The 11,313-nt window shown below is 34.4% G+C and overlaps 3 protein-coding genes across 3 annotated transcripts; 2 read left to right on the plus strand and 1 right to left on the minus strand.

Moving 5' to 3' along the window:
• The first annotated feature begins 97 nt into the window (after window positions 1-97).
• On the plus strand, window positions 98-3,376 carry LOC115453602. Its single transcript, XM_030182317.2, has 4 exons — window positions 98-414; window positions 485-560; window positions 1,802-1,920; window positions 2,994-3,376. Exons 1-4 carry the CDS (start codon window positions 366-368, stop codon window positions 3,134-3,136), a joined length of 387 nt encoding a protein of 128 aa, XP_030038177.2. The 5' UTR covers window positions 98-365; the 3' UTR covers window positions 3,137-3,376.
• Window positions 3,377-4,531: 1,155 nt separating this feature from the next.
• On the minus strand, window positions 4,532-7,228 carry LOC115452052 (mediator of RNA polymerase II transcription subunit 18). Its single transcript, XM_030180494.2, has 5 exons — window positions 6,949-7,228; window positions 6,739-6,870; window positions 6,439-6,643; window positions 5,939-6,051; window positions 4,532-5,475 (listed from the first exon to the last, which is right to left on the minus strand). The coding sequence occupies exons 1-5, from the start codon at window positions 7,042-7,044 to the stop codon at window positions 5,350-5,352; spliced, it is 672 nt and encodes a 223-aa protein (XP_030036354.1). The 5' UTR covers window positions 7,045-7,228; the 3' UTR covers window positions 4,532-5,349.
• Window positions 7,229-7,988: 760 nt separating this feature from the next.
• Window positions 7,989-11,283, plus strand: LOC115452049 (exosome complex component RRP4). The gene is made up of 5 exons (XM_037444871.1): window positions 7,989-8,251; window positions 8,336-8,573; window positions 9,261-9,395; window positions 10,268-10,453; window positions 11,067-11,283. The coding sequence occupies exons 1-5, from the start codon at window positions 8,127-8,129 to the stop codon at window positions 11,280-11,282; spliced, it is 900 nt and encodes a 299-aa protein (XP_037300768.1). The 5' UTR covers window positions 7,989-8,126; the 3' UTR covers window position 11,283.
• The last annotated feature ends 30 nt before the right edge of the window (window positions 11,284-11,313 follow it).

An 11,313-nucleotide genomic window follows, 5' to 3' on the forward strand; every position in this document is an offset into this window, starting at 1 on the left:
GCTGATCGTGATACCGCTCACGTTCACGTCAGCGCTGCCGTCGCCTCGCCGCGATACCAACTGCCACTTCGCTGCTAAACACGTAATAGTTTCACTAATAAAAAATCGCTGTCTACCTTTGCAACATCCTCAGATTTGATTATACAAAAATTTCCCAACTTAGCGCTCAGTAGAGTCATGAACAGAATTTCTACTGTCACATTAGAGTTGTTGCGTTTTACTCAAATACACTTAAAGTTGACTCAAGACCTTGTAAGTTTACGCAAGCATTTGGCTTTGTTTCATACAAAAAACAATTATTTTTGATTGAATTCATTAATTGATAAGAACATAAGTCACCAATAATATTCGACAATTCTACAATCATGTATGGCGCTGTAACGGGGCTGGGTATTTTTGTATTGACATTTATTTGTAAGTACTTAATCATAAAATAAGTATTAAATATATACCTTATAGTTATTGCTATACTTGCATATTACAGTAGGCTGTGACGGATTCGACTATCCCGCACTAGAAGAAATGAAATATAAAAGAAACCCAGCGCCTGACGGTCACAGGTTATGTATCAAACAACATACAAATGTTATTTAATTTAAATAAGTATATAATATTCGCGAACTTTTAAGGAATAAAGTTTTGAACCATAAACGAGAAGTCGCTGTGGCTTAACTTCATATTTTGAAAGCAGCATAGTCATACTTAGAATTTTTAATATAAACCTAACCATGGGCGTAGCTAACTTTTAGTATCGAGGAGATAAAAATTAAACAACTATAATGTGCATTGAATGACATTCATATTTGATTCAAATAACAGAAGATTGTCAGGCTTAAAACGTCTAAAATCAACTAATTTTTAGTTGAAAAAACTTTATTTCGAGAAGAGGGGGGGGGGGATGAATCCATAACCCAGTCCCCCCTTGCCCATAAGCTCAATAGACCCTCCGATCGGATAGCGCCGCTAGTTAACCTTGCACAATTTAGCAGCTTTACTATTATGTTACATATAGTCAGTGAAGTAGCTGTATATCTAAAGAATTACCTTTCCCTCCCGAATCTTTATATATCTTCTCATAAACGTATCCAAAATTATGCACAAGGCAGGGGCAGTAGTAATCACATCTACCAGAAATCCATAAAAATTCTTTGCATAATGTACTTGGAGATTATTACAAGTTACGAAATCATCAAAAGAGAGCAACTTTGACCATATATTTTGAACTGTACGAACATCATTATACCTTATATTCATCCATGTATTTATATATTAATAATATGTAATTCATAATTTTGGGGTCGCAAAGAAAAGAAAAGTAGAGACCATATGTTATATATAGCTTTTCATTATCAATACGTGTAACCGTCATAATGTAGGTTATATTAAGTATAGTCGGGTGCCAGTGTTAAACAAGTCTATAATCAACCTTTCACCATGACTTTACATGGTATAATATATTACGCAATTTTTATACTTTTATCCCAAAATGCACAATTTATATCCTCAAATTCGGCAACAAAAATAGAAAGACCAATTTAAAACTTCTCATCGTTTTATACTTTTAATTACAAATACTTTTATTACACTAAAATAGACTAGTTTTATTTTATTTAAGAAACGAAATCTCATTTAAACTTAACATATGTATTGATTTTGTAATGTTTTGAATTTATTCAACTATTTTGTTGCTGACTGTACCTAATTAATGAAAACCGCTTACCAACTTGTTCACATTATGAGCGAGTTCATATTTTATATAATGCAGGAATGAAATATTCAATTGAGTACTTTTGTAAAACAGATGCGGCGTGTGCCCAACCTATTTTCAGAAAATCTGCGCCTTCAATTTTGGGACTAACGCCACCTACATTTTCGACAACCACTGCGTTATGGATCTTTATAATTGTATTGAAGGAACGGGTGAGTTCTGTTATTTACCTTCCTGTGGTGAAGTAGTGTGCATTACAATTATAAAGTATTACGCCCTAACCCTTACAGCTCAGAATAACATATTCAGCATACCATATTAATTTCAGATAAACATTTTGTATGTTAACAGAAATAAAGTAATATAATGTTATTAAAATATTCTAATTACTTATTACCGATTTCATTTTATTTACAAATATATTGTGGAGACTGTAATCTACAGTCATGGCAACGATTGTTACTATATTTTGGACGAGAAAGAACCAATTCTTTTTCGAATTCCTGATCTAATGAAAGATTTCCAAAAATTCTTTGATTAGATCAGGGGTAGTGCGGTTATCTAGATATTAACTCACGGTGACAAATAAGGGGATAGAATTGTTAACATTAAATCCTTCTAACCAAAACTGTATACTCTACTTTTTTCTACTTCTGTATTATGATTTTTCGTCTGTAAACAGTAATAAGACATTTTATTAGAGCTGCTTCCTTCCTTCCACTTTCACAGTTTCGATCTTGTTGCTGTAATAAACTACAAGGCTGTTAAGTATAATTCTATACTTCTTATATACATTCCCTACGTTCGAAATGTCTATCTGTACTTATAGTAGAAAAACTTTAAATCAGTCCTATCCAAGAAAATCTTATTACTTGGCTACCCTTCTCTTATAAAATTTACCTTGTAAGTACGTAGTCACCGTGGTAGGTAAAGAACTCTTCACGGAGGTACGCTGCGAAGTGTCGCATAACGACTCATTATGAACACAACAGCTACTTTACTTCAACAATCAATCCAGTTAAATACGGCAGTGGAGCGGTACGCATAATGCAAACATTGCTTCTGGCTCAGTAGGCTGGACTATTTTTCGTCCAAAACGTCACAGTTTGTTTGTAAGGTCTGGAGAACGATACCTTTGCATCAGAGGTTTCGAAGTCAAAGTAATCACTACTACAGTTTAATAAATAAATAAAATTAATACATAAAGGCTTCTTGTAAAGCAATAAACATTACTAACTGGTTAATAATAGAAGTTTTTAAAAATATTTTTATTTCTTTATTTCAGAGTTTGTTCCAATTAAATACGACCATTGCATATACTTCGGTAACTTTGCATACGTACATGGGTATAAATACGAAGACGAGGATTACGGCGAAGATCACATAATAGTCAAGAATACTAAAAAGAATCCAGATTTCATTAGATAATAAATACAGCATTTTTTTATTGTAAATAAATTTAACATTGAGGCTAAGGCGTAAGCTTATGGCAATTATATAAGACATTTACAGCTTCTAACGTAGTGTTGTATTCTCTTTGCTTAGCAGACCCTAAGGCTCTTGCATATGAAACGTAATTTTGTTATAATAAAATTCCTATTCGTAAATTTCTGTATGTTTGAACATGCCCAAATATCGATATACTATTTCTATAAATATTTTATAAAAAGTTAAGTCTATTTCATTCATTGTTATTTAATCGTATGACTACTTTTCATTAACATACGTACTTATCTGCGTTTCAATAAACGAGAGTGTAAGCGAACCTATATGTAATAAAACCTCACACCTGGGGCCTTATTCTCTATCCCGCACGTTATTTTAATAGTGCGTAACAAGCACGTAACACAACGCATCATGTTTAGGACTATAGAAATTTGGCTTACAGAATAATATGTTCATGTTATCTCCGAGAAATGTGCGTGGAATGGTATTCTGTAAGTCAAGTTTCTATAGTCCTAAACATGACGCGTTGTGTTACGAGCTTGTTACACACTGTTAAAATAACGTGCGGGATAGAGAATAAGGCCCCAGTATGTTCAACGTATACCTATGCCGTGTCTAATGTAACGCGGGCACACCACATATTGAGACAAAAAGAACTGCATGGAGCTAGGGGGACGAGTACCGAGCCCGCTTGCAGGCTATATTAAGTATAGTCGGCTGCCAGTCAGCCCATCTACATTCTGAAGGGAATCTCCAGGGACGTTTCGGCGGAGGACTTTGATGGCGTTAAAACCCGGAGGTTGACCCTTTGATGGATGCCGGTGGGAATATTGTAAAGTTTAAACGTGCCAACGACATATCTGATTTCTACAATGCGGAGTTCATCGCAAACCTGAATGTACATCTGTGTGGGTCGTCAGCGGATCCTCGTTCCTCCAGTGTTTCCGATGCTAACGTTCTCTGATGTTCGCAATGGGGAAAAAGAAAAGTATATATAAAAAAGATATTGGCGCTTCAACGTAATTCACGTCAAAACGGCATGGGAACGATAGTAGAGCGGTTAACTGTCAATGTGGACTGCGTTTGCACCCGCTGACAGTGTGAAAATGCGCCTAAACCACGTGAGGAATTAGGGAACATAAGTAACAAATGCATCCAGATCCCAGAGAAATAAAATGAATACTGTACCTATCATTATTTACTATGTCATTTTATTAATTTTTAAACTTAGTCTTGACACTTGGCAACTAAGTGTTCCCTGTGGCCGTGCGCGATTAATGGAAGGTGATGTTCAATACCCATTAATTAATCCCCTTGCGAATTTACTAAATTTCTCACATAATAAGATCAGGGTATCTATTCCTACAACTTAATAAATAGGTAAGTAATGAAGTATATTTATTCGCCTTACGGTTTCTTGACAAGGTAAATAACTGTGTGTATAAGTACTTGTATTCACAATGTTCATGTGTATTATATATTTAAACAGACTTACTTTGAATAACTACGCTTATATTTTATTACAATTATATATCGCACTCTTAATAAAATAATGACCCATTCCAAATTTGCCAATTTGTGGGAATTATCAAACAACCAATTTCTGTTTGCGACCTTTTAGTTTTTTCCCTTTTTTTTCATGCTGTAGGTATAATTTTTTACCTATCTTTAATAAGCTCAATTTTATAGCAACTTCAAAAAAAAGGTAGCAAACAAAAATTAGTTTTCCGACAACTGCCACAAATTAACAATTTTGAAATAGGTCATTATTTCATTAAGAGTGCGAATTATTACATTTATATACATAACAACAGAATTATGAGATAAGCAAACCATTATCTGATGGTATCCACAAATACTTATAAACAAGTCACACAAATAACTTTTTAAAATTATATATCACTCTTCAGGGCCGCACTACACTCAAGACATAAGATATCAATTCACAGTAATATGTATTTCAAACAGTACACTGCCATGTTTTTCAGACAGTAACACCAGAAGTAGACAGAACTTTTATACACAAACTAGACACTTACACAGATATCCCTAGCTGTTTATAAATGACTACATATATGATAAAAATAACCTTTTTGTAGTGATCAGTTCCATTGAATATTGTCTCTATACTTCACTTAAAACCACACTTATTATCCAAAATTTGGATGAAGTGTGGTCTAAGTAGGAAATATGGGCTATGTGACAGCCATGTGGCCGAGCCGTTTGTAGTCAATCTTGTCAAGTTGCACCAGTGGCCGGAGTTGATCGGCGAAAGCGCGCATGTCTTCACCGATGGCATCTTGACCTTGCGGAGCCAACACCTGAAATGAGGTAAAGTATCCTGTATTAATACTGGCTCCTGATTATTTTATAGTTTAGTAACAAATAAACCCCCTTATTCATAGACATTTTTTATCTAAGGATGGGGTAAAGCTGTGATAACAAGTCTGTTTCTCAGTGCTGATGGCATGGCAGCCTAAGCAGTGCGTAGGCATAGGGCCGTTGTGATTGGCTTATATTGAGATACAACAAAACTAACATCTGTTACTATCTATGAATAAGGGGGTTAAAAAATAATATTATTGGTCTATAGAAGATTAAATTTTTTGTAATATCAAAAACTGCTCAAAATATCTTGTCTCCTGGATGGTAATATTAGTGACATTATTTTGACATCTTCAGTCCTTTTATAATCATAATATCAATGTATCTAATGCATATATTATTTGTGTAAATTATTATTCAAAGTCACATTTCTATAATAAATCATTAAAATTTGCTTACAGACAGCTCCACTAAATAGCTCTGAGATATTGGCTCAGGTGGCATGGAACTCTGTGGAATCTTGAACACTTTTGCAACAGTTATCTTCATACGGCCTTTACGGAACATATAACCTGAAAGTAGGAATTTTCATTATGACATTATTAAGTTGTATACTCAGAAAAAGGTTTCTTACTAAAATACATTTATATTGAAGAAGTTTTGGAGCAAATTTTCCCATGAAAAACACAAGCTTAACTAGAATTAACATTATCAAGGACTCTGTTCCACTCAGGCGCAAAGGCTACCCTTTTGAACTTTGAATTGGGTTTGGATCAAAATCTTACATTCAATAGATGAGTGTTAACAGTCAAATACAAGTCATAAATACAAAAATAACTAAGCTAGACTAAACACAAAAGTCACACTGTTAGTTTTACTCCCAAATAAACAATAATTGAGTACTATTTACATATTTTGGTGTCTTATACATGCAATATATTTTTATTATCTTTTTTTACCTTTAACACTGTATTCAAATTCTATCCTGCAGCCAAGTTCATTGAGGAATTCTATTAACATCCCACTGCAGGCGATATCTAAGCTAGAACGCACTACTGTGGGTCTGTTCTTATCTCCCAAGTCTGGTTGACCAATATATCGAAGTTGATATGGCATGTCACGGGCATCTAAAGCTTTGCGAACACGAAGCATAAGTGGAGCCGCCTGGAATACAAAGATATTTTTCGCTATTGTAGAAATATAGCTATCAATAGAAAGTATAATAATATAATAATTATAAGTATTGTGCAATAAGGTACCTGTTGGTTAGGGTCTCGTAAACTAAAGCATACTTCTTGATCATCGAACGTCTCAGGACCGGCATCTACATTATCACACAGACCACGAAGACGATGTAGTAACACTTCCACTGCCGAGTCTAGCACCGAACCCTATAAATTACAAAAGATATTTAAAGTACTTATATTATTTTTGCGAAAATCTTCATTTAATTTTCGCCACATATATACCTGAAGTAAATATTCCTGATTTGGAATAATGTTAGCTTTTAACGCTTGTGACAGGCTATCAGTGGCCGTAATTGGCGCTGCATTTACAGCTGACATTGTTACTTATTGATCTGTAATAACATTAGAAATATGAATTTAACTCAGAAATTATTATTTGAGAAAAAGTTTACTACTTATTCGATTGTTTCAAACTTTTTTTAGATAATTTCCAGAAGTGAGGACAAACAGAGACAAATAAACTCTGATAAATTAGAATGACAAGCAGAAGTGAATGAAAATGAATGGTCTATCACCCGTCAAGTGGAAAACTGAATGAGTGATAATTGTATCACTAACCATAGTATACATAAAGAGATCGCATAAAAGTAGAGTCTTGTATACATTTTGAAATACATAGGTACATGCTTTTAGTATTATAAGAGATGTGGCTATTTACTATTTTTGCCTTTTGGCTATTCAAAGAGAATCGTACCTCCAGCTGTATATCGGCGCTGACAAGCACACTTTTTTTCAATCGCGGTATTTCCGAATGTAGGTACGCAGTTTAATCCAAGAATCGTATTTGGTCTGTGGTAGTAGTCTTATCATTCATGGGTATTTTTTTATTTGCATTTGTCTATAGAGTAATATAATACATAAGAAGAGGCGCCACATTGATTTTGAGCTCACGCACACATACGTGAGCTCAATTTAGGTAAGATTTTATAACAACGTTACGCATAAAACATGACTCAAGGCGGAGCAGGCTCTACTCAACGTATTCGACAGAAAACTCAAGTTATTATTGAACAAAATCGCAATAATAAATACATAGTAAATTAAGTCCAACGATAAGAAATCTAGCCTCAATAATGGCGGCCAATTGTCAGTTATCATGATAGCCAATATACTTTCTAGATTTTTAGGTTTATTATGTTGGTACTAGATGTAATCTAAAGATTTGGCAGCTAAAAGTGAACTCTATATAATGGAATTAAGATGCATAATCATTCTTAGAAAACCCTGACCCAAACATCATTACACAAAATGTTCTGATTGTCCACCCCTTGCATTTGACTTGATTTGACTTTAGAGTGTGAAGTTGCAGCTATTTATTATCAAAATTCAAAACATTGCATTAATTTTTTAGTAAATTTTATGTACTTTTCTGCAAAAGGGTTTCTTTATTGATTATAAAAATGTCTGGTCACGTATCAATAAGGCTCGCATCGGAGAGAGTTAACCATTGCGTAGCTTCTAACAACGAATTGCCTCAATTCTACACTCCTGGTGAGGTTATAACTGGCACGCAAGATTTTATGCGGTAAGAAAATGTTTAGTTTGTCCTAAACAATATAAAAAATGAAAATTTAGTAGGTAATTTTTTAAGTTTTTTTTTTATTTGTAGCGGTCATGGAACTTACGTGGAAGACGACTCTCTCAAAGCCTCTGTGGCAGGTGTTATGCAGAAAGTAAACAAATTGATATGTATCAGGCCGTTGAAAAGTCGCTATGTGGGTGAGATAGGTGATGTTGTGGTAGGTCGAGTTCTGGAAGTGCAACAAAAGCGATGGAAAGTTGAAACTAATTCAAGACTCGATTCTATTCTTCAACTGTCTTCAGTAAACTTACCAGGAGGCGAATTGGTTAGTTTAACCCATTTTTACAAAATTAAAACTATATTATCTGGTATTTTAATTAAAACATAATGGCAGAACATTCTTTGGCTCCCTATGCTTAAAATAAATTATGAATAATTCAAATACATAGTTATATAATGATTAAAATATTTACATACTAAAACAATAATGTTTCTTTAAAACAAATATCCTGAAATATCATACTTTTTGACTTACAACCTAATGTTTGGGAGCCATCAAAATAATGGAATCTGCATTATTATATAAAGTGGAATTGTTCGTTTGAACCTGCTAATCGCAACATTACTGGTTCGAATAAGCATTTTTTTTGGTGTTAAATAGCCCATTTATTGAGAAAGGCTATAGACTACCTAACATCATGCTATGACCATTAGGAGCAGAGCATCAATGAAAAATATTGCAAAAATGGGGAAAATTTGTTTCTTTTGAAAGTTTTTGTTGTGTGCATTGTGTAAATGGTTAAAGTTATGCAACAACCATGTTTGACAGAATTGTTCCTCTTAAAACAGTTCTAAAAATATAAAACAATGTCCATGCCCCATCTTTCTACCTGTTAGAATGTAAAAACTCAAAAACTACTCAACAAATTTCAGTGAAATTTGGTATCTAATATAAAAAATGATATTGTCTTTCAGTGAATCAATTTTTAATAAATATGTTGATATTTTCCAGAGACGCAGATCAGCGGAAGATGAACAGATGATGAGGAAACACTTGCAAGAAGGTGATTTGATCAGCGCTGAAGTACAGAGTGTGTTTTCAGATGGTTCATTATCATTGCACACAAGGAGTTTGAAATATGGAAAGGTACATTGTGGCTTCTTAAAATCAATATTTTGTAGAAAATATCTTCAATAAGTTGTTTATACCATAGGGTATAGGAATCAGTAAAGTCTATGTTAATTTTGTTTTCTAAATCTTACTAATTGAGTTTGTTTCATATATTGCAGTAGTTTGACCTGCAGATCAACATTTTTATTTTATACCAAGTAGTGTGGCATATAGTTAGTGTTAGTACATAGTTTAACCTGTAGGTAGTACACCTTAAATTTAATAATCATATACATGTACTACATAACATACATAACATCACGCATTTTATCCCCGAAGGGGTATGCAGAGGCGCAACTAGGGCACCCACTTTTCGCCAAGTATGTTCCGTCCCATGATGTGATAGGGGGCGAGCCTATCGCCATATCGGGCACAAATTCTAGACTCCGGGCTGATACTGAGCAGAAAAACCCAAATATCACTTTGCCCGACCCGGGATTCGATCCCAGGACCTCAGAGCGCTATTGTACCGGACGTGCAATACAACTACGCCACCGAGGCAGTCTAAATATACAATTATATTATTATTAGTACATGTACTAATAATAATATAATTGTATAATTTAGTTACATATTGTGATGGTCTTGGTGGCGTAGTTTTATTACGGTACGACTGCAACCCTGAGTTCTAGGATCCGATCCCCAGGGTGGGGCAATTTGGTTTTCTATTTAGTATCAGCTCATAGTCTGGGATCTGTGCCCAATATTGCAATAGGCTCGGCCCCTATCACACCATGGAACGGAATACACGACGGAAAGTGAATGTATCAGTTCAACCTATAACAACACTGTCAGGGATAATAAGCGTAAATGTGTATGTGTAAAAATACATTGTGATATTGTTTCAGCTGTCACAAGGGGTTCTAATTAAAGTTTTCCCATCATTAATCAAAAGACGCAAAAATCATTTCCACAATTTGGCATGTGGTGTCTCTGTTATAATAGGCAACAATGGATACATATGGATCAGCCCGCAGAAACAAGACATAATGGTTGATGATAATAGAGAAGATATTCAAAACTATGAAATGCAGGTCAGTGTTTATTAGTTACAACCTATTGCTGACCATATTGTGAATACTATTTTAGGGCACAACCATTCGTAGAGGTTGTGTTGTTACAAATAAAAATAAGAATTAAGAAATGATTCGGATTTCTTTGGAATGCATGAATGGGGTGAAGTTTGTTAGATATATATTGTTTTTATTGTTGTTGATTGACGAGACGGTCATGCCGCTCGCCTGATGGGAAACGATATGACCGCCCATAAACAGCAGCCACACTATACAGAATTTGAATTATAAATACTGTGTGGCACTCCATTGCGCTTCTTAATCTGAGACATAAGATGTTAAGTTTCACAATACCCAACAATTACGCTCGCTAAAATGTCCTTCAACTGTTTTGTGTTCCTGTAAACACAACACTGCAAGCCAATGCATAACAGTTCCTTGGCAGTAAAAGTAGACTTTGCAGTGTTAGGTACCGACACGGCCACTTGCATGCAAGAGATCTACCAGCAGTAAAGTAATATGTTAAATGTGACTTTTTATTTATTTTCGGGTTTAATCCGAACATAGCGATTGGGAATATTTATTAATGTCCATTACCATTAATTATTTACTAATTTAGTTATATATATTTCAGCCAATAACTAAGTCAGGAAGAGAAACAATGGCGCGTGTTAAAAATTCCATAATGGCTCTAGTAGCCTCTAAGATGATGCTCGACGACACAAGCATCATGTTTGCTTATGAAGAGAGCTTGAAATACGATGAAGTAAAAGACCTTCTCGATCCTGAGGCCATGCTCGATATCGCATTCCTTACTCAACACAGAATAAATGAAGTTATGGATAGTTAAACATTGTTTTAATTGAAATAGAAATGCATTC

The sequence above is a fragment of the Manduca sexta genome, chromosome 28 (assembly GCF_014839805.1).
Source record: "Manduca sexta isolate Smith_Timp_Sample1 chromosome 28, JHU_Msex_v1.0, whole genome shotgun sequence".
Lineage (NCBI taxonomy): Eukaryota > Metazoa > Arthropoda > Insecta > Lepidoptera > Sphingidae > Manduca > Manduca sexta.